The 24,383-nt window shown below is 44.3% G+C and overlaps 1 protein-coding gene across 1 annotated transcript in view; it reads left to right on the top strand.

Moving 5' to 3' along the window:
- PTPRG (protein tyrosine phosphatase, receptor type G) overlaps positions 1 to 24,383 on the top strand; it is a 424,594-nt gene that overhangs the window by 173,218 nt on the left and 226,993 nt on the right. The window contains exon 4 of the mRNA XM_019504585.1: positions 469 to 617. Within this exon, the coding sequence (XP_019360130.1) occupies positions 469 to 617 (149 nt within the window). The remainder of the gene's footprint in view (positions 1 to 468; positions 618 to 24,383) is intronic.

Raw genomic sequence — 24,383 nt, 5'->3', positions numbered from 1 at the left:
GGGACAAAATATATTGGGAACATAAAGTAAAACTGCACGTGTGTTGGCATGAGCAGATTCAGCAGAAATTAATGTTAGATTCACAAAGGCAGATTCAGCGTATTCACCCATCTCACAGATACTGGTGGGAGTTGCCTACGGCTGAATAAAGGTAATAGTTTAGCCATTGCTTGGCAAGCGAATGCATGGAAACTCCTCCTTGGCTGGCCTTTTTTACAACATTATCCTGTTGTTTCCGTGGGATCTGATGTCCTGCGAATGCACGGGCATTGCTCATATTTGTGCTGTTCTCCTCATGCAACTGTAGTACCAGGAAAATAAACTACTCCCCCCATTCAGATGAATGCAATATACTGTATTAATACAATAAAATCACCTAATCTGATCAACAAGTCCCTCAGTAACCATGAACAGAGTGGCACAAATGCACTAAGCCTCTCCTTCTCCCTTTCTTTCTTGTGTGTGCAGTCGCTATCCTCCTGAAGGATGATTATTTCGTCAGTGGTGCCGGACTGCCAGGCAGATTCAAAGCAGAAAAAGTGGAGTTTCACTGGGGTCAGAGCAATGGATCAGCTGGCTCGGAGCACAGCATCAATGGCAAGAGATTCCCTGTCGAGGTGAGTGGAAGAGAAGTGCATTCCTGGTCTTGCAAAAAAAGAAAGTGCTGCAGTAGTTTGTGTGGGATCTGAAACACCAAGCTATTTCCTGTGGTTAATCTGTTGCTTTTGTGACCTCTTGGTACTCTGATTATCATTGCTCGTGCTGTCAAGATGTCGTCCCCTCCTCCTCCTGATCCCTGCTTAAAACTCTCCTTTGCCATGAGGTCTACAGCTAATTTCTGACAACAGTTAGGCAGGCGCAGTGCAGAGACCATTGCCTGTCTTCCATGTTCTCCCATGGTTTTCTTACATTCCCCATCTCTGTCATAGTTGCCCGTTTTCTCCTGTCTTGTTCTTTAATGGTGAGCTTGGTGTGGCAGGAGCAGACTTGCTATTGTGCCCGGCACCATGGCTTGTGATGGTACTCATAAGCACTACCATAGCACTCAGTATTGTTGTGCCTGTGCCGTTTCTTTTCCTTGCCACGAAATTTTGCTGATAGCTCTCAGCTTATGTAGTAGGGTTTGCATTGCAGATGAATAGCACAAAAGGGAGCTCTTGCTGTGAATCCTGTCCCTATGCTAAGCACTCAGGGGTAGAGAGGAAAGGTGGTTTTGGGAGCCTCTGGGTGCAGTTCTCAGGCTCTGCCACAGTTTACCTGGTACAACTTTGGGCAAGTTGCTTAGGGGAGATTTCCAAAAGTCTGAAGGGAGGTAGGGACTGAATTCCCATTCACACATCTAAAGATCTCCCTTCCTACCTCAGTTTCTCATCTATAGAATAACAGCTTTTCGGCCCTCCCAGTGTATGTGTTTGTTGCAAGGCCTTTGAGGCAAGGATACTCTCTAACCATGTGTTTAGGCAGCACCTTGCACAATCTGGGCCTTGATGTCTCTGGAACATCTACCCTGATAATAATGTATTAGTTTCTGTGTTGACCCCTCTTTTACAGTTGGCCGTCCTGGGATGAGCAAAGGTGGGTTTTGTTTTATTTTATGTTTTTTACTGGACAAAAGTATATGAGTAACATATCTAGAGCCAGCCTACTTCTCTTTTCAGGCCTTAGGATGTAGAGGCAGTGGACACTGAAAGGACTTACTGTATTTCCACTTCAGAAGCCCTTTCCTATCGTGGGGGGGAAAAACCCCAACCAAGTACCTCTGTTTCAGAATTTAGGCCACTGCTTATTTTCTGCATATTACGGTGTTTCTGCTCTTTCCAAATAGCTTTCATTTTCAAATATGTAGCTTAGCCCCTGTCATTCCCAGCCCCCTTCTTTTTTCATCATAACCACATAGGTGTCTGGACATGGATGTCCTGATTCTAGTAGAACTCACTCCCGTCCTTGCTTCCTTCCTTGCTTGCTTCCAAGAGACCAATTATGAAAACTTGGTCTCTCTTTTTGGGATGCAGATTCCTTTAGCAAGTACACTCTGCACGCTTGAACCGCCTCACTGAAACTCCTGCCAAAGAAGCCGCATCGATTTTCAGGGGTGCTGTGGTTGCTCAGACACTTCCAAGTTTGGGTCCTTGCAGCTCAGACCTGCATACACATACTCATGCCATAGTTCCTTGCACAAGGGGAGCAGGCCCCTCCGAGATGTAACTGCGTATGTATTTGCAGGATGGAGTCTTTAATTTGTAACACTAATTGCAGTTCAGCCTGTAAGTGCCTGCTGTAAGCTTAATTGACTGATGCTGGGAGCTGTGTGCCAGAAACATCGTGCTGCATTCGAGAGGTGGCATTTCTAGGAAAGCTATAAAAAGAAAAGAAAATAGCCCAGAACACAACAAGGATGGCCCCACTGAGCTGAGCCCCGGGGCACAGGTCAGGCACTTGTGGTGTACTCAGGTGCACTTTGTATTCCAGGTTTGGCACAACGCTAATGTCAAAGCGTTTGAAAGCAAATGTTCTCTGAACCTAATTGGGAAGCCAGATGTGGACTGTACGAAGTCCATTAGTTTCAAAGTGCCCCCCCTGGGAATGCAGATAAATCTGTTTCATCGCTCTGTAAACACGGAGTTTAGACGTGTATTCCTCTGCAAAACAAAATACTTGCTGTTAGTCTTTTTGCTGAAGAGGATGCACTGCTTGCAGGAACTAATTAGAAATGTCAGCTATAATACTGAGCCTTATTGTTTGACCATGTTGTTTGTTTTTTATTATTACAACTAATGTGTCAGATGGTAAGGCTGTCTATGTTAATTGGTTTCCTTCATTGAAGCCCATCTGGATCATATTTTTTTTGTGATTTATACGTTAAATTAGTGGATAAGATATATGAGAATGTCCTTTCACTTCATACTTTAAAAGCAAATCAGATCAAAGGCCCTTTATCTTCCCCTACTTTTATTTATACATAGCATAATTGTCATGCCTTTTCAAAACACAGCACACACGACAATATTTTAAATGGTTAGCATCACAATGCAAGCTCAACAGCTCATCTCTCTATTCGATGCTCTCTGCTGATGTTACAGCAGTCCTTATCCAGGCACTGTGAGCTTGGCTGTATCCGAAGCCACTGTCCTTCTTGAGTGGTGGCTGTCCCCTGGACCTCGAGCCTCTGCCGACGGCCGTGTGCTAATACCAGGACACTAATATTGGTTGGCACCGTGTCGCCTTGACTCTCTCTGCTTCCTCTCCACATATTAGCGCCTGCGGCTGAGCTGGGTTATTAAGTAGTGCCGTGATGCTGAGGATTAAATCAGTTTGATGAGAGTGGCACTAACTCTGGTGAGGAGCATCCGGGCTCCATGCCTGCTTGCAGATTCTCCACTCGCACACGCACCTTTCCCCCAAAGTTGTTCATGTTGCGTTCCCCCATTGTAATGAGTGGCTGACTCCCATTTTGTGCTGTTTTCATTCTGTTCAGTTGTAATGAGTTCATTTTTTTTTTTTTCCTTTCTAGCGTCACAGTAGAATGAGTCTGCGCCCAAAAGCTGGAAGGCATTTAAACTATGAAGTGATAAAAATTAAAAAAGGAAAAGAAAAAAGCTTCCCCCAGGCCAGTATAGAACCCAGGTTCTCCTCATTAGAGCCAAGAGTAATAACAACAGCAGTTTCATCCCTAGCGCCTCGGCATTACTTAATAGATCTGTCTATGAAGAGGGTCGGACATGGGAGGCAGGCGCAGGGTGGAAGCACACCGTTATAGCAGCTCGTAGGCAGCACCTCTGTTGCAGCACCACTGTGATTTTAAGTTGATTCCTATTCATTTTTATGCAAAATGCTGATTATTTCTGTGAAGAGCAGAAATCAGAAGAGTGATTTTAATCATGACTGTGTTAATTTGATGTGAGCTTCGGCTGTTTATGAGCTTTCTTTTTAATGGCTCTAATTGTCAGTTATAATGTGAACGCCATTATACAGTAATATACAGTAATTTATTTAGTAAATGAGAATTTTATTCCAAGGACCGTACCGCTGCATGCCATGGAGACCTAATCCCTTTAAACTTACATGAGGAAACTCGTACTGTCTGGGCCAAATTTGTAACTGGGACTTCAACTTGGCTTCTAAGATCGCAGCTGCAATTCTATGCACATCAGCTCCTAGGTTTGCATTTTAGGAGATCTGTTGCTGAGCAGCACAGAGCTCAAGGGGTGATGGAAGAGCTAGTCTCCCTTTGTGGGGATGAGCCTGATTCTCTGGAAAAATATTCCACCCTATGTCAACTGACCCGTTTCCCTAAAGGACTCTTGCAAACAATCATTTGCACAAGCAGTTCTTGTTCCTTGTGAAATCTAGGACCTAGGACATTCTTCAGGATCTCAGATGATCCTTTGTGTCACCGCTCAGCTCTCTCGAGCAGTTCCCGTTGCCAATGGTACTGAGCGAGACCAGCACTAGATGCCCAGATCTGTAGAGGGTTGCTCCTTGGCAAACATGATCCCTTTACCTTGGTGCAGCACATTGTGCTACCATATATCATGCACCAATACATTGGGAAGCATTATGTTCCTAATAAAAGAAAAAAAGAAAGCATGGAATTTTTTTTTTTATGGCAAATGAATGAAATCCATCATCCATGTCTCTTTTTACTGGTAATATTAATGCCTTCTGCCATACCTGAGGTCATTTATCAAAAGTGATTCTAAAGTCTTGGAGCCTCTCAATGAAATGAGGGGAAGGGATGTGTCTTTTCGTACTTAACATTGGGTTCTGGCTCTGATTTCTGACTGTCATGTCTACTGCTAATATTGGGTCCATAACTGTTTTGGGTGAACTTGTCCAGGGTTTGTAGGCTTTCTGCACTTACCCAAAGAAGAGCATATTATAAAATATTTTCTAGAGACCAGTGGGGGAGCTCCTAGGCTACTTTACCATGCTAGAGCTGCCTTGGTCGTTGAGCAGTTGTAATTTTGCTAAGGTTTTCTTTGCAGTGGGCTGTCAGCAGATGTGCAGATTTCTAGGCGCAGGGAGCCAGCAGCAGTTTCATGTGCTCATATGTCACTTGGCAGTTGCTCTTCCAATTCTGTGTGTTCGTCAGGCAGGATGTAGAAGTCAGTAAAATGACAGCAGGACCCAAAAAAAGGACCACTGGGACTATGTCGCAGCAGGAGACTTCAACTGGGCAAAGGGAATTCCTCTGTAGCGCTTTCTCGGACGATGATCTTGTAGTCGTGGGCCGGTGCTTAGGGCTCCCATTGACGGAGGCCTTGGCCGTCTGTTCTGCGTTGTGTGTTGGTTGTGCAAAGTAGTTCTCGGGGACTTTCACCTGCTGGTTGCTGTCTCGCTCTGCATCTGCTTTGGCATTTTCAACTTCATCTTTCAGGTGAGGAAGAGATGGCTCAAGTATTCCCAAGCTCCATCTCATTCTTTTGGCAAACAAGATATTTACAGGCAGGTTTTTTTTTTTGTTAGCTTGAACCTACTCTTCCCCCACGTTACCCCCCAGACCCAAGATGATGGAGAAAAGGTGCAACACCAGGAACTGCCGGTGACGCGGCACCCTTCCAGCCTCTCCGCTTCTCCCCCTCAGTCCTCCTCTGTTTATAATGGTATATTGGGCTTGTCATCACCAGGAATGCAGCGTGGCCTGATTTCAAGGCATAATATTGACTTTATTGAGCGTGTGATTGTCTGGGTTTCCCTGGCATTGCAGTGCCACTCCCATGATCGGTGTGAGCAGAGCCTTTTGCAATCAAATGTTTTTTCTATTCTGTAGTGGAGCTGATGCACTTTCCCCTTGCGATCACTGTTTGTGCTTCCCTTATAGTGACAGGGGAATTGCTTGAGTCATTAATTAAAGCCTTTATTGCAATAAAGGTTCCAGTTTAGTGCAGAATGCTTCCTCCTCTCATAGTGAAATATTTAATCTCCATCTGGCTGATCTTTTCTGTGAATGTCCTGTGATAATTAAGAAGAAACATGAGAGGATGGCCTGAAATTAAAATGTGCTTGGTGGAGGTGTTAATGCATCATGGGACTGCTTGTGCTGAGACCAGGACAAAATTTAGGGAAGTATGAGTAGTCTGTTTTATGGTGTTATCCATTTGCTGCCTGCCAGACTCCAGCAATGCATAGTTGCTTACAGATGCACGCAGAGTTTCATTTCAAAGGAGCCATCCAGTGGCATGATACAGATACAGCTCCTTCAGGGTTTGCTGGGAATGTCCTGCTTGCCTGTTAGGATTTTCCCTAGCTTATTGAAAAGGTCTGAGTCAGAAGCACTACACTGCAGTTACAGTATGTTAATGATGGGCTAAGACTTGTACATTCCCTCTTAACATAAATCCCTGATTTTCTCCATGATTAATTGGAGTCTGGAAGACTGGCAAGGAGGAGAAGGATCAGGTGGAGGTGAAAGTAAGAGATAAGAGGCTGACAGCCAGCTTCTGTTGTAAAGGAGAGTTATTTTGAATAGGCAAAAAATCAATACGGAGGTTGGAGAATTTGACAGAGTTATAAAAGCTGTTTTAATAGAAGGTGGCAGATTCAGTGGGACTCTTGCTTGATACTCTGGAGCTAGAAAACTGGAATGGGAACATCTTGCTTGCAGTGTTAGGGGGACTTTGCTTGGTCCCTATGTTAAGCTATGTGTATTAATAGTACAGCATCAGGGATAATTAAAAAAATTGCAGACTTTTTTGGTAGGTCCGGCAGCTGGCTGGCGTTCTGTCTTCATGTTCTGAAATAGTGAATCTAAAAGGAAATGCTGGGGAGAAAGGGCATCCTTCCTGTCTTCTTCCCTACCCTAATGCTAAGGACAAAGCCTGCACGTAAGGTCCCAAGAGGCAGGTCAGGAGGACATCTCCGCTCTCTTTTGCTCTTTCTAGTTGGAATTTCACCAGCGAAGTCCAGAACGAGCAGCTGGTAATTTAAACCTCCACATTTAAAATAAAAACGGCCGGCGGAGGGGAGGGAATTTTCTTAGAGAGGGACCTAAGTGCAGCTGTGCTGAGCTTGCCTTCCAGTTTGCCAGTCGGGACATTCCTGTGGCTTGCAGCAGTTGCCCAGTGCGGGTAGGCGTTTGGCTGCGTGCCGTATGCAGGGCATTTGCAATGGTCATGGCACCGTCAGTCTTCATGGTCAGAGGTTATAGGTGCGGACCTTTTAAAGTGTTTTATATAGCCGGTACATTGCAGTGAGGTCAGCTCGTGTGTAAGGGTTAAAAACATCTGGTATTTAGTTATCACTTGGCATTGCTCCTTTCCAATAGATAAGTATGAGGTAGAAATTCGAATAGTCCAGCTGTGGTACTCTTTCCTCCTCAAATGTAATGGCACTTGGTTATTGCTCTGAGAGGGCCACTAGCAATACCAGAGACCGATAGCTTTTGGCAGTTCAAGGAAAGCATGGCACTATTATATGAGTAAACTGGTGTATGCTTGTTATGTGAAAAGCTTAGCGTGGTGAATAGGTGGTTCTGGAGGCTTTATGACTGGTATTTCCCATGGAAACAGCCCTATTAGGGCTTTCAACCGGGTAGATTTAAATCCAAGGTTTAGGGATTTTTTTAATCACCACCAATTTTAACCATGATTTAAATGATTAGGCAAAAAACCTTGATTGAAATAATTAATTTTACTATTCTTTTGCTTTTGTACTTTTCAGTTATCTTCCTAAACAAAAAAATCATTCTTTCTAGTTGGTATAACTTGATAATTTGCTAACTAGGAGGACCAACTGTAAATAATCCGCAGACATTACTTAAACAGTTGTATAGCTGAAGATATTTTTTTTCCCAGATTCTTAATTTTTATATTGTTTTTATTATGTTAGAAAATGTTGAAAGACACATTTCCTGCAATTTGTGTTGAGCTGAGTTTGGATGGAAATTGGAATTCAATTAAAATGCACAAAAACAGCTTCTTAAACTGTTTGTATTTGTTAAATAAAAATATGTTAAATGTGCTCGGTACATAAGGAAAAATAGGTTAATCAAAACATGTTTTGCATTTGAAACTCATTTACTAAACAAAGGAGGTATTAGGAAGCAAAAGGAAGTGAACTGAGCTAATTGTTTCTGATCATTATGTCCTTCCAGATCCTGGAAGTGGTTCATTTCATCCCCTCGCACCTAATTTCTGTTCATAGATTACACACACAAACAAGTTTCTGCTTCTGAACTTCCATTTGGTTTCTTGGCTTTGAATGATATAGCCATTAAACGCAATAAATTGAATAAACTGAAATGAAGACAGTATTTTCTGTGTCCTGCAGAAGATGTGTCCACAGCTGCTTTGGTGTCCCAGCAGTTCTAGGTTCAGGTGCTTAGCCAGTGGGTTGCCCTTCTGTAAAACTTAAACAGTAAACATGCCAGTATGTTGCCTGAATGTCACTATTTTGATGTAACTTAAATTATTTTAGTACTAAGTTTAGTCCTTAGCATAGTACTAAGTACTAAGTTTTAGTACATAGTACTTTAGTACCAAGTTTAGTCCTTAGGCTTGCCATCATTTCAATTTTCATTTCATAGGGATCTTTTTTTTGAAAGGAGGATTCATTCAATCACACATCCCATTTTTTTATTAATTAATTTTTTTGCACCCTGGTTCAGAGGACTGCTTAGCCATTGTGTGATGGAGAGAAATTCTGATACTAAAGCCTCCAATAGTCTTCAGATACCTGAAGGATGATTATAAAGCAGATGGAAATAGATTATTCTCTGTGCCCATGGGGAACAGGACTAAGAACAGTGGCCTCAAGCTGCAGCAGAGGAAATTTAGGTTGGAGATTTCACTAGGAGGGTGGTTAAGCACTGGAACAGGCTATCCAGGGAGATTGTGAAATCTCCATCTCTGGAAAATTTCGAGAGTGGGTTAAACAGACACTTGGCTGAGACGGCTTAGTTGAGGACGGTCCTGCCTTGAGTGGGGAAGAGCAGGCTGGCCCGGATTAGATGACCTCACGAGGTCCCTTCCAGCCCTACTTTCCTGTAATTTGATGAGCTGTTCTTTTTTGGCACCGTCAGTTCAGTTGCCCTAAAACAGATCACCCCAAGTCAGGATGTGGCATATTCATCCTCCCAAAGCAAGCAAATGGCCTTCGGATGCATCACAAGCTATAGGCAAACTAGCCAAGTATAAATAAAAGGTCATTTGAGGAGCATTGAGTCATCTGCGAGTGAAAATGTGTTCTCATTTACAAGCTGTGACCTTTTGGGGAGTCTGAGTGCAGCGTGTCAGTTCTGCTTACTTTCACGATATTGCTGCATCACTAAAGGGCTGGATTCAGTCCTGGGTTGACGGGGCCGCCATGCTGGTAAAGTGGAAATGCCAAGCCACGTCCCTGCTTCCAAGGCCTTCAAGGATGCCTGGATCTTCAGAAGGGAGGAGAAAGAAATGGTGGTTTCGAAAGAATTTCAGATGATGAAAGAAGTGAACCACGAACTTGCCTGGAAACATACAGCATTCAGCTTTTAAAGAAAGCTCATGCAAGGGGAAAGTTGGGTCCTGCAATGTGCATGTGTCCTTGGTCCCAGGAATTTTCTAGCTCACCAAACGCACGAGGTAAGTTGCTGGTTATTTGGGATTTTTAAGAGCCGACTTTGGGATGGGACGCGGAAATCCTTCTGCGCCATCCTCACATCCAGACTTATTGTTCCCGCATTAGGTTTTCCTCTGCTCTGCAGCTCTGGGAGGCAGGACCAGAGCAGTCCGTGCCAGAAGACTTGCATGCTCGTGTCGTCTTCTCCTTTCGCCTCGCTTCTAAAGCATTTTTCCTCGACTTTTTAGGCCTACTCGTATGCAGGGCCTTGAGTGCCAAGGTGATGGTGAAATCCTCCAGGAAGGAGAGAGAAGCTGGAGTCATCTCTGCTTAGTTGCCCTTCGCTCTTGCATCGCAGGGGGATGTAGTATTTCCTGGCCTTCTTCTGGGCAGAGCTCTCCTGTGCCCAGGCAGGCACTGCCACCAGCGTCTGGGAAAACTAATGTTCTGGGGGCCGCCCGAGTGGCATGTCTAATCTTGCGGCAGCAAATACCAGGAGGTCCCATGAAATCCCATAAGAAAAAGAAATGTCATTACATCCCATTCAGAATAAAAGACTGCAGATAATAGCGGTTTATACAGAAGTCATTGGAAAGCTCTGCTTGAGAGGCCTCATTCTGTTTGAGAGGCAGAGATGTGTGCATTCGCTTGACGCATCACATTCACACAATGAAACTTCAAGTGAGTAAAAATATAAACCGTTATTTCCTTAGCATAAATGGAACTACCCATCCATGACTTCACAGTGGCGACTCCCTCCTCCCCCTGTTTCAACGTCTCCACGGTGCTAGGGAAAACGGATGTTAGAAGTGTTTGTTTCCAGGAAACTCCCATGCACGCTGCCTTAAACCTTTCTTCTGATGTAAATAACTGATGTTAATGCTGCAGCTTATTAACGTTAAAAGTTGCATGCCACTGTCTAGTCACCAGTGGCTTGAGTACCTCTCCAGCTGAAGCCATTGTTCATTTTTCACCCTCTATAAACAGAAGCAAGATCAAGACCCGAGGGTTAAAAATGAGCATTCTTCATTTGACAGAGGTGTTTTATTTGTCGCGCATGATGAAAGGTGACCTTTTCCATTGGTATTTTTATATTAATGCCATTTGCAACGTTCTGGCTGTGCATTTTGGAGAGATCATGTGGCACGTGTACTTTCAAATGCTGGTAGGGTCAGCTGCCACTGGCTGATTTTGAAATAATCATTAGAGCTATATAGGACACAGCTGCCCTGCAGTGAACTTGTGCTGCCATTTTCTCCATCATAAATCGGCTTCCAGTAACATTTTCTAACCCAGTTACCTTTGGAGGTTCCTGCTACAAATACTGTGTGAGGTGCAACACCAGCGTATATCACCCTTCCTTTCCAGAGATTGAAAGCAGAATTTTCCCATTGCTCCTGATGTTGGTGCCAACCAAACAGCTGTTTCCACAACAGGCTTTCATAGCAATGTAAAGTATTAGATATGCCTTGCAAAAAAAATTCACTGAGTATTTTCACTTTTTAATTGAAGCTCCAGTGTTTTCCACCTAGTTTTCAAAAAATGAAGAAGTGGAAAAGCCAAGCGAAGCAAAACCCAGAAATGATTTAGTTTGGAAGGTTGAGAACTGGAAGGTACTGAAGGAAATGGATTTTTTTCTGCAGAAATAATTGTTTCCCCAAGAAAATTCAGTGAAGCTTTCTTTCAGTTTTGACCTGCTGTGACGGAGGGAAAAAACCCAATTGTGGGTCTCTGGTGGGGTATGTTATTGCATTGTTGGGAGAATTAATCCAGGAATGTAGTTCAGTGTGATCCAGTGAGAAAAGTGCTGCAAGAAGTGTGTTGGCTTTTGTGATTGTGGGAGAGCCATAATTTGGCTACAGTTAGATATCAGATATACCTGTAGATTTGGAGGAGGAAGAGGGAGAAGCATAATTAACGAGGATGATTTTCAGACCTTAAAGACCTGGCATGTCTTTATTGCAAGGAACAGCCTCGTCTGACAACCAGAGATAGTCCTCTGATTATAGCACTCAGAAATCAATACATCGATGCCTTATCCTTGAAATGGTCTTTAAAGACGGGTCCTAAGTTTATTTCTTTGCTCTTGTGAAATTCCAGGAATCCAGAATTTGAGACTGTACATTCATTAGTGTCATGCAAGTGAAACAGTTGCTGTGAAAATGCAGGTATCAGTTCTTTCCTGTCTTTCCTGCCTTTTAATGTATCCATATCCATCTTCTAATTTGATGGCGGACTCTCACAGAGTTAAATTTCTGAGTTGTTTCCCCTTGTGCTTTTTGCTCGTAAAAAGAGGATACTTAAAAGATTTCAATCAGTGCCATAGGGAGGATAAATTTGACTTAGTGGTGCTTACTGTGGGCAGAAGTTGTGTTGAAGAGATGCTTTAAGCATTAAAGATCTCAAGATCCTAATGACACGAATCTTGTGAAGGGAAGCAAAGCAGGCAGCCCATGTGGGCTTAGTTATTCAATGTGGTTCTAGCAATTGAGATTTTGCCCAGGCGCCCAGCTTGCTAATCATGCTCTGGGGTTAAAGCTAGTCCTGTTTCTTTCTGTTAATGTACCTTCCTCTTCCACATCATTCTCCTCATCACAGGGAATTATTTATGGAGGTCTGAGGCACACCCCACTCTGGAAATAGTGTTTGCATACCTGAAGCAATGGCTGGGCCATACGTCTATAGATGCATAGTATTAGAGCTGTGCTATCACTAGCTTGGACTACAGAGAATTGCATTCCCCAGTATATAAAACAATAGAAACTGTAGTGGAAATGCCACTTTTAATGAGCATGGCTGTGAACTCCAAGCATGGTGCAGTAGGCTGGCATGCTCTGCTCATCTCCCTTCTGTTTAACATACGGTGTATGCATCCTGTCTTCCCGCTTAGGCTCAGGCTTACAAAAACCTATTTATCTTGTTAAAAAATTCAGCTTCAGGTGGAGGAGTGGAGAATAATTCCCTCCCCCCCTTGTTATTGACAGGTACTGTGCTGAGACTTACTGAGTGGCAGGTATGATCCCTGTCACCTCCCGGGGGCTCACAAGAGGGTGGAAAGTTCAGCACTTCTTCCATCGTAGGTTTTGTTCAATTTAAACAGATTATGGAGTGAAAGATGGAACGGGAGATCAGAGCTGGCAGGAAGCTGTGATTTGAATAGGACCTTCAATTCATTTGACACATGTAATGTTCTTACGACTGGAGATGGACCCCTGGTTTGTGATGAGAGGTATGGAGATTTCCTTCAGCAACGATAGTCACTTCCAAGAATCAGGGAAGCGATTTGGTAATCAGTGAATCGATTTGCAAAAAGCCCATACGACACACCTTCTGTAGTATTTAACTCACCCAGCAGCAGCCTGTTTAAAACGTGGCAGTAGTTTATTGTATGCCCTGCTTCTTGTTGAAGGAATTTTTCTGAGTGGTTCTGCACAGAGTAGATTCAAAATCGAAGAGACCAGATTCTCCTCTTGCTTCCCTTCACATGGGGAAAAGGTCAGTGTTACGTGAACGTTGCCAGCCTGTGCTTGTACAGTGCTAGCACTGCGAGACTGTAGACCCAGTTAGAGTTTCTGCACATCGCCTTAATACAAACAAATAAGACTAATTATAATAACCAGACCTATGGTGCTTGTTTTCCCTTAACGTACAAATTGGTGTAGCATTTCATCATTGTCATGCTGTATAAATTGAATGCACCGACTCTGTTGGCAGCCTATGATTCACCGGAAGCTGTTACTGACAAACTTGCTCTACTTTCCTGCTCCTTTGCCATCTATTTTTGTAGGCAACTGCTTTTCCTGTGATTCCTATTTAAAGTGGAGAATTTTTTGGCGCTTCCCTTCTGCCTCTTTGGTGGCAAAGAAGATACAGTATTTACTTGAATATAAGATGAAGTCCCCCCCCCCCCAATCAACATGGGGGGAAAAAACTCCTTGTCTTACATTCACATACAAGGGAACCTCATTAAATACACTGTTTGTCATTAAACTGCTGCCACAGGCAGCATGTGCTCAGTAATGAAAACCAACTATGAAGTTGATAGTTGATTAAATGCAGCCAGCACTGAGCATGACTATAAAACACATGGTCCATACTGGGCAAACATGCAGATGGGAACCTACCATAAGGATAAGTTAGTGCATCCCAACTGAATAAGATATATGGTAACGCCCACTGTTCTCATTCTCCCTCTGCGCCAACTCCTTTACAAGTCATGGAGAGCCACTACACTGCATACATTTTGACTTCCTCTTCTCACAGGTGAGCTGTGTGCTTCTTTCCTATTTCCAATGATTCCTATTTCTTTACCAGCTATAAACATCTAGCAAACATCACCAAACAGAGCCCCAGGCAGTTCACCCAGAATCCCTCTGTCACCTGTATCTCAGCCTGTCGCATATAAGCAAGGTGCCCCCACCCTCCATGAGATGCAGCTGGACCAGTTATGTGCAATAGCTCTTGTACCTCCTTCCCCATTTTCCCATGTACAAGTGGTTGGAGAAAACTTTGGGGGCTGCCTCTATGCTCTGGTAATCCCCAGCTAGTCTTCTAAGAAACCACTTCCTACTAGTACATACAGAGCAACCCCTGGGCTATTCTAATCTGCCTCTGGGGCTATACAAAGTGAAATCCATATCTAGTTCCCAGCAATCCCCTTCCATGTTGCCATAATGAAAGCTGAGCACAGCGCCAACCCCCAGTCTCTTAATATCACTGCAAACCAGTTGGGCAGCCTTATGTCCCACCTGCTCTCCCCTTGGGAAATGCCTGCCTGGCCAACAAGCCAGCACCCAGGAGTATTTGGCAGTGGGATTTCACTTTAGCCCTTTGTAAACTGAGAGGCCTGTCGTCACTTTTTGATCCGAATTGATTTTCTGGACTCGCAGATCTGAAGATTGCTTGTGTGTGTTCAGGATTTGCATCTGGTGCTGTTACCCCGTGTGTTCGAAGAAGCTAAACGCTTCCTAATTCTGTCCCTCCGGGTGCATCCATAAGCATGTTGCCTGCCCTCCATTCTTAAAAGACATAAATTGAGATTGTGTCCTTCATACTGCGATGCCCAAATGATTTCCTTTTCAACAAAGAGTACATTATAAAGGTTAAAAATGGTTTTTGCAATCCATGCATTTAAGTATACATTACTATCTGTTTTAAGGATGGATAATCAATATAATAAATGATACTTCCGTGTATTCCTAATAGATCACTGTGTAAATATCCATAATGGAATCGATCTTGCAGATGATGGCAGCCGTTAGCGCAGAAAGGGATTTGACAATTAATGTATTGGACATTTGCCTTTCATACTTACACATAAAATGATTATATATTGATTATTTTCAGTCTAGGTTAATGATGTTGAAGAATTTTCTGTATCTCAATTTAAGGTACTTAAAATACTGATTCGGAGAGAAATATCATTGCTTTTTATAGGAGCCCTGACTGATGTCTGAAAAATTACGACTTTTCTCTCTGTCCTGAGTGTCTTTTACATTAAGGTTGTTCTGGGTACCCAGGGAGCCCTGTTAAATTTAGTGTGAGCTTTGGGCGTATTCAAGGTGCGGAGGAGGTGGTCTTTGACTGCTCTGTGTCTTTATAGATTAAGATGTTGCTGTTGTGAAATGCTTGGGGGCCCAGTCTTGTCTCCAAGCGTGCGTGACTCTCATTAGTGCTAATGGCAGTGGTGCGTGTGCAGAAATGGGAAGATAATTTTCTTGCTGAGCATAATGCTTTTTCTTCCTTGCAAGGGTTTCCTCCAGCTGGCTGTGGAGGTCCGTTGTTTCTGTTAGTGCATTCCCTGGAAAATTGTGAGGATATTTCTATGTGAGTGAAAATAGCATGACTGCTTTTGAAAATTGAGATTATGACCTTGATCCTATTCCCCTCTGTTTCGCACTGGTGAGGCCACATCTGGACTGCTGTGTCCAGTTGTGGGCCCCCCACTACAGAAAGGATGTGGACAAGTTGGAGAGGGTCCAGCAGAGGACAGTGAAAATGGTTGGAGGGCTGGGGGACATGACTGGTGAGGAGAGGCTGAGGGAAATGGGCTGGTTTAGTCTGCAGAAGAGAAGACCGAGGGGGGATTTGATAGCAGCCTTCAACTCCCTGCAGGGGGGCTGCAAAGAGGAGGGAGCTGGACTGTTCTCAGTGGGGGAAGATGACAGGACAAGGAGCAGTGGGCTCAACTTGCAGCGTGGGAGGTTTAGGTTCGATATTAGAAAAAATTTTCTCACTAGGAGGGGAGTAAAGCACTGGAGCGTGTCCCCCAGAGAGGTGGTGCAGTCTCCATCCTTGGAGGTTTTGAAGATCCAGCTCAACAAAGCCTCGGCTGGGCTGATGTAGTTGGGGCTGGTCCTGCTTGGAGCAGGAGGTTGGACTCGATGCGACCTCCGGACCTCCCTTCAACCCTGGTTGTCTGTGATTCTAAGTGGTCTGCATGAGCAGATCTTATCACCCCCACAGTGCTCGTTGTCTGTGTCGGTGCATGGCAGACTTTGTGGACTGGGTGTTGGCCATTCCCAGCTACACAGTGCCCATATTAACCTCGGTGTCTTCAGGGAACAGAAAGGCAGATGAAGCAAGACGACATGAGCCTTTGCTGCTACAGTGAGGAGGTACAACATGTTCTCGTGGTGATGCTTTTGCCTTGCTTATTCGCAGCATCACACTTCCTGCTGCACCCTGAAACTACCCCATTAACAGCGGGATGGATGAGGAGACAGACCTGCGTGTTGGTGCCCACTTGCGTATTTTCAGGTGCATTAATTTAGCCTGACGATGCCGTGATTGCAAGAGCACGTGGCATTGGCTGCAGTTACAGCAAAGAGAGTGGTGTTGCGTTCCGGTGCCGGGCAGGTGAAGAGGATTGTGTCGGTGTCAGGTTGAATGTGTTTTCTTTTGTGAGCAGCACTCGGGTCAGAACAAAGTGGTGATTATGTTTTCACTGCTACCCACTGTTTTATCTTTAACAGACTAATTACTGCCTAGAGCCTTCAAACACCAAGAACATGAAAAAAGCACCCTTTAAAGCCAAACGGTCTTGTAAAATTCTTGCCCATTCATTTTAGGGAATTGTGCACATATTGTATTTTCCATCTGAAGACCACAGGGCATATTGCAAATATTAATGAACTAATGGTTCAAGTTTCAGAAGTGACTTCAGAGCTCAAGTCTCATTTTCAAGGTGACTTTTCACCAAAGTTCAGATTTGTAGAAGTATTTTTACTGTCTGACTCCCTGGTGCCTAGATGCATTGAACAGCCTGGCCCTGAAATACCTGTGAAATTTGGATCCATAAGCTTACAAGTCTGCTGAATTGGATCCGGGAGCGTGCGAGGCAGTAGAGTGGGCACAAGCACAGAGGGAAGGAGATGCTTCTGCACTCCTTAAAACCCACTGCAATGCTTGGCTGAATCAGTGGAGAAGCCCCATCTTCTAACTCTTGTTATTCCCATATATGCAAGGAACAAAAAGGTTGAGAGCTCGGCTGGAGTCTCGCAGGCAGTCTCGGGGGTGGGAGTGGAGAGGACAGGGAGGGCACGACGAGGGAGGAATGGAGAGGGGGACTGGGGACCTGAACGGGTTCTCACCCAGGAGCTCCACCGGCCCCGCTGCGATTGTCAGCCCTCCTAAGAAAGCCTGTTCTTACCGTTAGCCATTAGGAGCACTTCCAGTCCTCATTTGCTTTCATTCCTGCCCATGCAGATTCTCCCAAATCAAGGAATGGCTGGAAGAGGACAGGTGTGGCGAGGTGAGGAATGACCCAGGACACCCCAATGGGTTTTAGGATGGATTTGGACAGTGGGGGCGGCAAGTGTGCGTTTGTGTAAGAGGAGGAAGCGGGGAGGAAAACCAGTTCTGTAAGCGTATAGTCAGAAACAGCTTTTTTTTTTTAAGTAGTAAAAAGCAAGCCGTCTGAGGCTGCTTCCTCTCTTTCTTTCTAAACACTCATGTTCCAAGTTCTGAAGAAAGGGGTTTCTAATTTATGGCCTGAAACTACCTTAACTATTGCAATACAGATAGCATCACTGTAGCGCATTTTATTTCTAAAATGCCTCAGGCGAAAATATTGCAGTGCCATAATTAACTAATACCAAGGTCCTGTTACTAGTGCTTTGTGCTGCTTTCTCTAGGAGTCTGCAGTAAGTATACATTTTCCCGGCTGGAAAGACGGTGCTTCAGGATAGCCTGACATCACAGCTGGCTCTGGGGCCAGATTCTGCGCGAGGCCCAGCGCCCTCTGTTTCCCATGAAGTCTAGGTTGGCACATCACAGAAACTGGCCTGCGGAGGAGGATTCCCTTTTCTTGTTTTAAAGTTTTTTCTTTTGTGTGTTTTGCCTTTGTAGGGGGGAATCGCTGTGTGCGTTGCCTCCTAATCAGTCTGTTTCCTGATACCTTAGGAACGCTGATCTGTCAAAATGATCTCTTGCCGGTGGCATCAGCTTTACGTTGGAAAATATTGCAGTTCTCGCAATGATAAACTAATTACAGACTATACATTTTTAATGATATAATCTCCTGTCATATTCCTAGCAAGAAGTGATCCTGATTCCAAACAAATCTCCCATGCATGACCGAATGCTCATCACGAAATGTATGGTTTTCATTAACTCCTGTTGTTAATACAGTCTTAGGACTGTTTAGGCAAAGCGGGGAGGGGGTGGGAACCAGAAGCGTGCTGAAAGATTGCTGTAATAATGCTGCACTAAGCAGTTCAGATCGCGCGGCGCGCCTGGTAACTTTCCGCTGACACCCGTGACTGAGCACCCTTGCAAAGCAGCATGGGAAGTTCTGGCCCCGTATGTCAGAAGTGCTTTTAGGGGGTGGCGCAGTAAAATAACAAGTTCATTTTTTGTCTCATCCACAGTGGAAATCTGGGTATATGTCTACTAGCCCATCTGTGCTGATCTTTGCATTGAGTTTAAGGACCACGATTAAACAAGACACGGGCCCAAACCAAGGTCTCCAGTCCCATCCCTTTCAAATTCCTGGCACGCACCCATCTTCAGCACCTACAATCACTGTTACATATGTTGGAGACACCCCTGCTCTGGTATAATCCTGCCACCCACCTCCTTTCCACTCCTGTGTGCTTACGGACATTTGTGTACAATTTTTAAGTTTGTTATTTTCTTGGTGCATCGATTTTCATACGCCGTCACTGGGCCCCCAGTTGCTTATTGGAGTCCTTGGGTGCAACCACAACAGGGATGTTTTAAAATGATAGTATCCTTCAGATTTTGGGAGGGTTTGGCTTTAAAACACTGGGTCTGGAGCAGCACCTCTGCTCAGCACCAGAAAGGAAGCCCATTGCTGGAAATCTGACGGGAAAGCTGATCTTGTGAGACTTCCCCTCTTGGGGGAGAAATTGGGAAAGATAACCTTTGTGGCTGCAGTGTTGTCACATCCAAACACCAACACTAGCATCAGTTTACCCTCAAAATGACTGTTGGTTGACAGTGATGGTAGCAGCATCTGGGAGCCCTGCCCGAGGCCTGAAGTCCATTGGGCCACGTGCATTGAGCACTTTGGCACGTGCTCGTTTTTCCTTAACTTGAAGTTCATGGCAGCGTAAAAGAAGCAGGAGTAAAAGAGGTTCAGTCAACGTCGGGCAGGACACACGAACCAGCATGAGCACACGGGTTCTAAAGCACACGCATGATGTGGCCGGCTGAGTGCCCGGCAGGTAGTACAGGAATGACTGGGCTATTTGGAAGTAAAGGGTGATGCTGTAGTGCTGACCAGATCTTAAAACCCTTCCCGTTATTGTCCCCTTCCCATCTTGCTCAGACTCAGCTTGATCCAGGCACTGGCTTCTCTGTGGTGTGGGCTTGGCAGAACTTCGATTTTTATCGGTAAACATTGATAAACATCGATTTCACGGCACACTCGCAGACCCACGAAAAATATTTCCATTGTTAATAATCGAAATTTATAGAGGGGGGATGTAAGAAAAATGGTGGCTGATGGAGCGCGCATCTCCAGAGCCGTGCTGACTTGTAGTGTGGACTGCAACTCCCAGAAACCCCACGGGACTGGGAACAGAGGAAGAGGAAGTGCCAAAGCTGACCGAGGGAGCTACGGGTGAGCAGAGCTGGGCCTGATTTCAGTTCGATAAAAGTAATGTGAACAACCTCACTCTATTACTTTTAAATTAACTTAGTCCATATGGCTCTTCCTAATACACTGCCACCTTGTGAACAACAGGCTTGCATTTTATTGATTCACAGGATGGATGAGAATATTAAGGATTTCCCAGTATGCAAGCACCCCAAACCACTCAGAGGGTCCAGGACAGCTCTGCCGCTCAGCTGGTAGCAATCCTATACTAGTTATGTATCACTAATAAATTGTCTACCCCCACAACCCTATTTTGGGGCAATCCTGAAAATTTAAATTGATAAAATCGAAATAAACACATAAAAATAAACATTGATATTATCCATCAAAATTATTAAAAAATAAAAATCTAATTCTGCCAAGCCTAGATAAGCGAGATGGATGGGCAGTAGTTCAATCAGCATCAGAAGCCGGTGAAATCTGGAAATGAGGTCTGTTACATCGTTAGAATTGGAGTCAGCAACACCCCCTGTTTTCTCCAGGGGCTCTGTAGAGATGTTAAATGGGCTGAAAAACTGGAGTCTTGCGAGCACTGTGCTGACAGAGGTCCCCATGCCTGTGCCCCACTAAAAAGCAGATGCTGTGCGTGCAGTGTCTGAGGACAGCACAAAACACAAAAACAAGGTGCGGGTCATTTTACCTGAATCAGCTTGTCCTTGCCTCTGTCTACAATCATTGATTGATTGATTGTAATAGGACCCCGCACTACAGAAAGTTGCAAAGTGCAAGTGTCCTGTGATGAGACAGTGAAACACCAATTTTAGCACGCCTGGCCCAGCTGTGTACACACGTACATGCAGCTAGCGTGTGTTTGGGTGCAGCAGATGCGTGTATGGAGTTAAACCCACCAAAGTATGCAGGAGGAGGCTGAATTGCTTGCCCAGTAAGGATGAGACTGTGATAATGAAGAAGGGCTCCAATTTTATTAATGTTCTAAAGTATGGAAGGAAGCAACAAATCTGATTTAAGTGAAGACATTTGTCTCGGCAGCGTGATTTACTCCAGGGCTGTAAATTTGACATGATGGAAACTAAAATGTACTGAAACTTAAATTTTGCCTATATCTCACTCAAAGTCTAACATGATTTAAATAGCAAGATCTTAGAAATGACATGTATCCTTGGATGCAAATATATTTTGGGGCCTGAAGTTTTTAATTTCACGTCAGAGGAGAATTTATCAGTTTGAGGACTCAACCGTGTGGGAGATCGCAGGGTGACACTTCAGGGCGATGTGCTACACAAGCAGCTCTGCACCTCTGCAGGGGAGGGGAGGGGGGGGTGGCAGCTGATCCTGCCCTGCATCCATGCTGCTCTCATTCCTCCCCCAGGGCCAGGGGTGTAAAGGATCTGATGTAGCCATAGTGGAGCATCTCCAGTTCTGTCCTGTGGATCCTCCCAGTGCCTGGCTCATCTCGATAGATCATGTCCTGGGTCTTGGACCTGGGGTGCAGACACATGACACAGTTGCTAGAGAGTGAATCATTGTGACATTTATTCTACAGTTGATTTATTCCTCCAACCAGACTGCCCACAGCAGGCACTGACACATCTCTGTCCCCGAGGTGACATTGTACGTATGATACCACGTTACACATATGCATTTTTCAGAGGGTGACTTCATACTGGATCCCAGTGATTTATGACAGAGTGGGGCTGTGTTGTGTATCCTGTCCTCCTTTACGACATAGTGAAGTCAACTGTGCATGTGCCGTACATCTGCACCTATGGTCTTATTTACTGGTTTTGTTTCAGTGTTATCCCTTCAGCAGAGAGCCTTTCTGCTGGCCCTGAATTTAGCCTCCTGGTCCTGCAGTATGAGAGTGGAAGATGCGATTACTCTTCTTATTCTTCCCCTGTGTCCTTAATATAACCATTAAAAATCCAAATACAGTGCAGCTTGCATAGCAGAGCTTGGATTTAGTGTATTTCACAAAATAAGCCCAATAACGTGGCTGGCCTTGCTCTATGATTCCGTGAAATGGAATTAATTACTCGAGTAGCACTGAGCCTGCACTGTCAGTTCGATAAAAGTAATGTGAACAATCTCACTCTATTACTTTTAAATTAACTTAGTCCATATGGCTCTTCCTAATACACTGCCACCTTGTGAAAAACAGGGTTGCATTTTATTGATTCACGGGATGGATGAGAATATTAAGGATTCCCTGGTGCGCGAACACCCCAAACCGCTCAAAGCTGTGGGGCTTGTCAGGATTGGGGGACTAATTATGCAGCGAGGTGGGCAGATATTTTTATCAAGTTGGAAAAGGAGAAACCATTGCGAGCCCCAAAGAGCTGTTTATTGTTTTAAAAACAAGCCCGTATTGCACTTGGTGCCTCCAGATCTTACAAGACCTTCCTGTAAATGCAGAATTTAAGGAGAGCGCTGATGAGCGGGCAGAAAACAAACCAAGGGCAGTACGAAGGTACAGAGATAATGGGAGGCCCTTGTCACTTAGCGTACCTGATATTTCAGAGCGTGAAGTAGCCCAGTTTCCCACAAAGGGGCTAGGATGAAAGGATATTGCACCATCAGAGATCAGAACTAATCAGGGAGGTTGCTTGTTAAACTTTCACTCAATGAAAAATGAACTTAGAAAAAAGCTGGTGTGATGATCCTTCGAGGACATTTTAGAATAATTGTAACAATAATGCATTAAAATGTCACTGGGGGAAATGATTAATTGGAATTGCCTTCATTTTTCTCCTCCATTTACTCGCGTTCCTGTCCCCACTACCTCATATAAAAAATAAAAATAGTAACGTTCAGCCCTAGCACTATATATGAAGTCTTTTATTACTGCAAAGTGACATATGTGAAACCTTGCTACTGACATTCATAGACTTATATGCCTACTACTTCAATTGCTTTATTAATGTTTTGGCTTTCAGCATAAAAGCTCAAGCATTGAAAACCACAGAAAAATTTGGAATATGACAGTGACATTTATCATTCTGTAATGGAAAGCCTGGTTGCTTCTGCACCGGGTGCTGGCTGGCTCTTTCCAATGCAGAGATCCTAATTTTCAATTTCTTTTATCTTAGTGTTCAGCCTGATTCAATGAGGAGGATGCCTCACAGGAGCACTGCACACAATGCAGGCCTGGTGGAGGGACAAGTTGCTTTCTTAAATATCTTAAAAATAAAAGAACATAAAATGGGGAAAATGATGGATGCAAGAGGAACTGGAGAAAGTTGCAAGCTGGAAGTTAATTTTCATGAGCTCTGACTTGTACATCGGAGCTAATAATTCTGTGCACTGGGTCTTGAGGCCTTCAGTACATCAGTGAGCAATTGGACTAGCACCCAGCACTGCCCGCAGACTAGTTGTACGAGTAGCTGTGGATCCATTTCCACTGATGCCATCTCTTTATCATGCAGAATTGGAAAATTCACTCCAGATAGAGCTTATTTTTTTGGTCACATACTCCATCAAAATAACTAGTGGTGGGGGGTGTATCAAACAAACATTACAAATAAGTAAAATAAATAAGTAATCTGCCTGTTGCTTTAGGCATGTTTTTACTCTTTTTAGTTTGTTGTCATTCAGCTTGATTCACTGAACTGATTCAATTTTAATGGTTCACTTATGTATGCAACTACCTGGAAAAAAAGATAAAAAATCCCCCTAAAGCAATTTCATTGAGATTTGGGTCAAGAAAGGATTGTAAATAAGCAGAAGCAAGAGCAAAAGCCAAGGCAATATGGCACACTTCAAGCGAAAAGAAAATACAAGCTGAGAGCTTAGGAGGAGGAATCGAACATTAGCTGCAAAATGGAAGTTCAAAATTAGTACCTAAGGTACAAGATCAAATCCCCTGAGTTTTATCACAGGACAGTGATTCACTTCAACCTTTATATTCTTTCTTTGTTCTGTTAATTTAAAAGGGACAGTGCCCAGGAATGCATCCCTTCTGAGCTACCAGCAATTTCTTATGGCTGTTGCCTGACTCAGGGAAAATTAGCAATAGGGAAAATTGCATATACTAAGAATACAGCATGATGAATATGCTGTGTCACATGCATACCATCTGCAAGATATTCTGATAGACGGAACAGCTTGCCTGCTAAACCCTAAACCGCAGCTTTGTTGAATGCATACAGCTTGGGAAAATTATCTTGGGGACTCTGCCTAGGCTGTATGGACAAAAAGTTGACCTTGACACCTTGGGTTTTACACGTCAGGCCGTGTCATTGGAAAGGTAACTTTTCCTAGTAGGGCTGTAGTAGGGTCTTGCATTTTAGGCATGGCCTAAGAGATGAAACGTAAGATCTTCTCGGGAGTGGAGGCTTCAGAGGCTGCCTTTGTGGCCAGGTGGTCAAGTAGCCATCAAGAACAAACTGCCAAAACACAGTCCCATCCATTTGTGTGCAGTGTGTTTGCGCGTCCAGGTTAGGCATTGCTAATAAGTGGAGGTGCACTGATACATCAATCCGATATTGGATCGGCACCAATAGAAGGAATATTTATTATATCAGATAATTGGGTCAATAAATGCCCATGCATGCTCACAGCCGAGGCGAGGAATATAGCTCGGCAGCTTGGAGAGCTATGTGCAGGTAGTAAGTCTGTTGTGGTGACAGGAGAGGGGGGGAAGGGACATGGGGGGGCAGATCAAGGCTCCCATGGTGAGGGAGGGAGTGGGTCTGGGACTGCCCAGCCGGGGCAGGACGCAGGATGGAGCTGCAGCTTGTCTGGGGGACACAGCGGGGGAGGCTCCTGC

This window comes from Gavialis gangeticus, unplaced genomic scaffold, assembly GCF_001723915.1.
Source record: "Gavialis gangeticus isolate Ggan-Ray unplaced genomic scaffold, GavGan_comp1, whole genome shotgun sequence".
In the NCBI taxonomy this organism is placed as follows: Eukaryota; Metazoa; Chordata; order Crocodylia; family Gavialidae; genus Gavialis; species Gavialis gangeticus.
Note: the sequence above shows the minus strand (reverse complement) of the source record. Positions and strands in the feature narration are given on the sequence as shown.